Source organism: Cricetulus griseus (assembly GCF_003668045.3).
Source record: "Cricetulus griseus strain 17A/GY chromosome 1 unlocalized genomic scaffold, alternate assembly CriGri-PICRH-1.0 chr1_0, whole genome shotgun sequence".
Lineage (NCBI taxonomy): Eukaryota > Metazoa > Chordata > Mammalia > Rodentia > Cricetidae > Cricetulus > Cricetulus griseus.
Genome location: NW_023276806.1, coordinates 198,533,828 through 198,539,315, shown reverse-complemented (window position 1 = coordinate 198,539,315; position 5,488 = coordinate 198,533,828). Strand labels below are relative to the sequence as shown.

The following is a 5,488-nucleotide window of genomic DNA, read 5'->3' as shown; positions in this document are numbered from 1 at the left end:
CTCCCATCTTTTAGTGTAGTGAGCACTAATTTATGTTCTTTTCTTTTCTTTTCTTTCTTTCTTTCTTTTTTTTTGTTTTTTTTTTTTGTTTGTTTGTTTTTTTGTTTTTCGAGACAGGGTTTCTCTGTGTAGCTATGGAGGCTGTCCTGGCAGTCACTCTGGAGACCAGGCTGCCCTCAAACTCACAGAGATCCTCTGCCTCCCAAGTGTTTGAATTAAAGGCATACACCACCAACGCCCAGATTATGTTGTTCTTTTCAATTTTTGGAATTGTCTATTCCGACATGTCACCTAACTGGAATCATACACGTGCCTTTTAAATTATTTTATGTGTATGAATGTTTCCCCTGTATATGTATGTTTACTACATGTGTGCAGGGCCTGGTGAGGCCAGACACTGCTACTTGTGAACTTCAACTTCAATGCTGGGAACTGAACCTGGGTTCTATGAAGAGCACAAGTGCTCTTAACTACTGAGCCACCTCTCCAGCCTGGAGTCTGGTTTCTTTTAGTTAGCATAATGTTTTCAAGTTTCATCGACATTATAGCATAGCATATACCAGTGATTTTTGATATTTTATTTACTTTAGTTTTTCTGTGTGTGGCCCTGCTATCCCCGAAAGTGCTTTGCTCTGCAGACCAGTAGGGCCTTGAATTTAGAGATGGCCTGCCCCTGCCCAAGGTCTGGGATTAAAGCCCAGTTGTTTTGAGACAGTGTTGCTTGCAGCCCAGTATCCAACTCACTGGAAGACCTTGAATTGGTCCTGATCCTCCTGCACCCACCTCCCAAATGCTGGGCTTATAGGTGGTTTACATGGTACTGGAATGGATAAGGTGATCACTCTTCTTTCCCAGCTCCTTCCTGTACTTACCTTTTCCTAACAACGTACCGTGGAGACTTCGTAAGTGTGTGCAGACCGCCCTTTCTTTCATCCTGGCTTACGGCAATCCTTGTATGAATGCCCCATGATTTATATAACCAGTTTCTATTGGTGGGCTTTCTACGTCCTTCTCAACTACGACAATTCCATTCTCCACTCTCTACAGGTGAGAGTTTACCCGAGGGATAATTCGCAGAAGTGGAATTCTGGTTAAAGGGGCAAAGACGCTGTGTATGATGACGAACCAAAATTGATGGGTTGCTCAGGAAAGTGGATTCCACGGACCTCTGCCTGCCAGCCAGCACGTCTCTCTTCTTCCGGGCATCCCCGCCCCCTCTGAGACAGAAGACACCCTGGGAAGTAGGGGAAAGGTCGCGGAGGGAGTTGCTTCCTCCCTTGCACAGTGTTGAAGCTTAGAGGTGAGAGCTTCTCCCCAGACAGAGCTGGTCTTGCCCGGGCACGCTAACTCCTGGAGATCAAGGGATCCCCGATCTTCACCCCAGCAGGCATAAGAGCCACCCACGCACGCCCACGTGTGGATGTTCACTGTTATAACTCTGTAATTCTAGGAGGGGGTGGGACGTTCCCACTCTCGGCCTCCCCAGGAATCTTTTCTGAGATTCCCCTTGGCGGACAACCTGTCTGCATCGCCTTGGCTAGGGCTGGCGGATGACTAGTAAGGCAGGTGAGTTTCCATGTGTGAAGCCTGGACCATGGCCACCTCCTTCCTCTCCAGTTCAAACCGAAGGCGCTTCTAAAAGCAAGGAGTTTATTTTATTTATTTTTGTTTTTCGAGATTTGGAGCCTGTCCTGGCGCTCGCTCTGTAGGCCAGGCTGGGCTCGAACTCAGAGATCCGCCTGCCTCTGGCTCCCGAGTGCTGGGATTAAAGGCGTGCAACACCAACGCCCGGCCCAAGTAGTTTATTTTAAATGAAAGAAAACAAGAAGTGTCTAGGAGCCGATGCCCTCCCCGGGGACCGGAGCCACTCAGGGCAAGGTACTGTGCCCAAACGCGGTTAAGAGCCAAGACCAATGCCAGGAGCATATTTCACTTTCACTCGGGAGGGTTCGGGGCCAGCCCGGGCTGCGCAGTGAGAACGGGCTCAGAGAGAACCCCTCCCTGCGGGGCTTCCACGCCCTGCCCGCCCCGAGCGGCGTCACTTCAAGCATGGTGACGAGGAGGGCGGGGGAGAGGCACTCTTGGCTGCTGGTTTTCTAGAAGGTGGGGGCGGCCGGGGTTGCTCCTGACGCCAGACCCATTCCGTACAGCAGTGAGTCGACCGCGAGCCGCGGTGACCGCTCCAGCGGACGCAGGCGCAGGGCGAGCAGCGGACGAGCAACGCAGCAGCCGGCCTGCGGCTTCCGTGCGCGTGCGCGGTCCCCAAGGGCGGGGCCTAAACCCTAGTGGGCGGGGCCTCGAGACGTCGGTTTCCCTTTGCTACTTAATTTGGATCCAGAGCAGTGCCTACGTGGAGGAGCTTCCACGCTGCGACTCCGCGGACCTGCCTCCTGACGCCCGCACGACCCCGCTGACAGCGAGCAGCCGTCTCCCGACTCTTCCTCCTGAGGTAACTGGGCCAGGATCTCCTCAGGCTGGAGGCCGAGTCCTGGATCCCTCGTCCCATCGGTTGGGCTGCCTGCGCTCCCTTCAAGGCTGTGCCTCCCTCTGCTCACTCTGTTTGACCCGATCTATGAACCCCATGAGCCGCCTATGCTCGCCCATCGTGCGTGCCCAAAGCACCCTTATCTTCTGCCTTTCTAATATATCTATTAGAGTGTTGGGTCGTAACTGCCCCTCTTGTCTGTAGGACGACCGCGTGGCCCTAAGTACTTTCCAGAATGCCTGAGTTATTTGAAAGCCTCCAAGTATGTTCGGACAAATTAACTTGATTTAACTTCCAGTTATTTTGTAGTTGTTGCTTTCTGTTTTGACGTAGTAGGGATTGAACCTGGAAGTTTTTGTATAATAAGGCTTAAAACTCTGGGCTGTATTTATTACCAGCCCTTATGGCTACTTTGAGACAAGCTTCACTAACTCCCCCAAAGGATATTCTAATTTCTCTCTGTAGCTCAGGTCCACTTTAAATATGCATTCCTTCTGCCCCGGCCTCCTTCATAGCTGGGATTACAGGCCTTTGCCATCCCTACTTATATTTATATTGACTTTCAAGAATTTTATAATAATTAAATGTGTGATACAGTAGACTGATATACAGGTTGCTTTATCTAGGGCATGTTCTTCCTTTTCTTTTCTTTTGGTTTTTCGAAGCAGGGTTTCTCTGTGTAGCTTTGGAGCCTATCCTGGCACTCGCTCTTAGACCAGGCTGGCCTGGAACTCACAGAGATCCACCTGCCTCTGCCTCCCGGGTGCTGGGATTAAAGGCGTTCGCCACCAACGCCCAGTGGGCATGCTCTTTCTATTCCTGTGATGTTACAGCAAGCTCTCTATACTTGAATTATATTTTCAGCCTCTTTTTTTTTTTTTTTTTTCTGAGATCGGTTTTCTCTGTGTAGCCCTGGATATCTTAGAACTCACTCTGTAGACCAGGCTGACCTTAGAAATCCGACTGCCTCTGCCCCTGAGTGTTCGAATTAAAGGCATGCGCCACCTCTGCCTGGCTCAGGTGTGTGGTGTGTGTGGTGTGTGTGGTGTGTGTGGTGTGTGTGTGTGTGTGTGTGTGTGGTGTGTGTGTGTGTGTGTGTGTGTGTGTGTGTGTGTGTGTGTGTGTGTGTGTGTGTGTGTGTGTGTGTGTGTGTGTGGTGTGTGTGTGTGTGTGTGTGTGTGGTGTGTGTGTGTGTGTGTGTGGTGTGTGGTGTGTGTGTGTGTGTGGTGTGTGTGGTGTGTGTGGTGTGTGTGGTGTGTGGTGTGTGTGGTGTGTGTGGTGTGTGTGGTGTGTGTGTGTGTGTGTGTGTGTGTGTGTGTGTGTGTGTGTGTGTGGTGTGTGTGTGTGTGTGGTGTGTGTGTGTGTGTGGTGTGTGTGGTGTGTGGTGTGTGGTGTGTGTGTGTGTGTGTGTGGTGTGTGTGGTGTGTGTGGTGTGTGTGTGTGTGTGTGTGTGTGTGTGGTGTGTGGTGTGTGTGGTGTGTGTGGTGTGTGTGTGTGGTGTGTGTGGTGTGTGGTGTGTGTGTGTGTGGTATGTGTGGTCATTTTGCCTGCATGCTTGCTGTGCATAATGGGTGTGTGGTATCTGTAGAGGCCAGAGATGGTGTCATTTCTCTGGGACTGGAGTTACAGATGATTGTGAGCTGCCTTGTAAAAGTAGCTGGATGTGTGGGACATACCTCTAATCTCAGCACTTGAGGCACCAACAAAAGAGCATTGCTTCAAGTGTGATGCTTGCCTGGGCTACAGAGCAGGATTCTGGAGAGTGAGGAGAGGGAAAGACAGTACTAAGCAGTGTTCTTGATTTGTTCTTCAGCTGTGGAGTGTGCGGTGCAAATACACTTGGGCCTTTCTTGCTCCTGGGAAAATGGGTTGAAGGATGCGTGCACATCCCTAGAGACCAGGTTATAGACTCTTCCTCTCTCTTCACAGGATCTCAGAACCAAAGGCAGAACTGCTTCCCTGCGAAGGAGCTGGGCACTGCAGCCATGAAGTATATGTTGAGCCTCTATCTGCTGGGGGTTATATTGACGCTGCTGTCCATCTTCGTTAGGCTGATGGAATCACTGGAGGGCTTGCTGGAAAACCCATTGCCTGGCAGCCCCTGGATCGTCAGAGGTCAGCTAGCCAACACAGAGCCTCCCAAAGGCCTTCCAGACCATCCATCTAGAGGAGTGCAATAAAACCTCCCTCCAGGCATCAGGCAGACTTTGGTACACTAACTTCAGCATGTCCAACCAAGTGTTCCATTTCCAAAGAAGCAGCATCCGTATCTCCAAGGCCTGGAAGGTCCTTGGTTTTGGATGTTCCTTGCCCTGGAAAAGGGCCTATTTAATGTAGAGGTGTGAGTGGGTTGTATGGCTGTGGGATGGAGTCTCCGATCTCCAACGTTTGCCTTAGGTTTTGCTGCCCTCTGGGTGTGACTCTGAGATGGAGGTGTGCCAGTTTCAGCTGTTGGGAGATACCACTTCTTTCAGCCCTCCATCCTAAAGGACTCTTGGACATAAGTATCTTGTAGTTGGTTTGATACTGAGTCTTCCATGGGAGCTGTTTGGATAGCAGTTAAGGGATTGTGGGTTGGCTGTAAGGAAAAGAGGTTGGAATATCCAGTGTCCAGGTCCCAATTATGCATTGAGTTCTTCCTCCAATGTAGTTCTAATGTGTTTGTATATAATGTCTAAAGACGGCTGTGGGATGATAAGACCTGCTCAGGGTGTGAGAGATCCAGCCACTGTGTGGCTTCAATGAATTTTTCTAATGCAATAAATGTGAATATATATGTTTGTAATATGTGTCATGTTGACATGTCTGCCCTAGAAATTAGTAAGGGAAAGTTTAAATCGTAGATCTTCAAGTAACCTTATTTATCTGTTTATCTATTTATGAGACAGGGTGTCACTATGCAACCCTGACTATCCTGGAGGTCGCTCTGTAGACCATGCTGTCCTCACAGAGATGTGCCTGCCTCTGCCTCCTGTGTGCTGGGATTAAAGGCGTGGGCTACTA

The 5,488-nt window shown here is 50.0% G+C and overlaps 1 protein-coding gene across 1 annotated transcript; it reads left to right on the top strand.

Annotated features, from left to right (window-relative positions):
• Positions 1-2,303: 2,303 nt before the first annotated feature.
• Positions 2,304-5,270, top strand: Hilpda (hypoxia inducible lipid droplet associated). The gene is made up of 2 exons (XM_027391335.2): positions 2,304-2,449; positions 4,415-5,270. Exon 2 carries the CDS (start codon positions 4,471-4,473, stop codon positions 4,663-4,665), a length of 195 nt encoding a protein of 64 aa, XP_027247136.1. The 5' UTR covers positions 2,304-2,449; positions 4,415-4,470; the 3' UTR covers positions 4,666-5,270.
• The last annotated feature ends 218 nt before the right edge of the window (positions 5,271-5,488 follow it).

Coding starts and splice junctions, on each gene's coding strand:
- Hilpda (XM_027391335.2), top strand. CDS start 4,471: ATGAAGTATATGTTGAGCCTCTATCTGCTGGGGGTTATATTGACGCTG.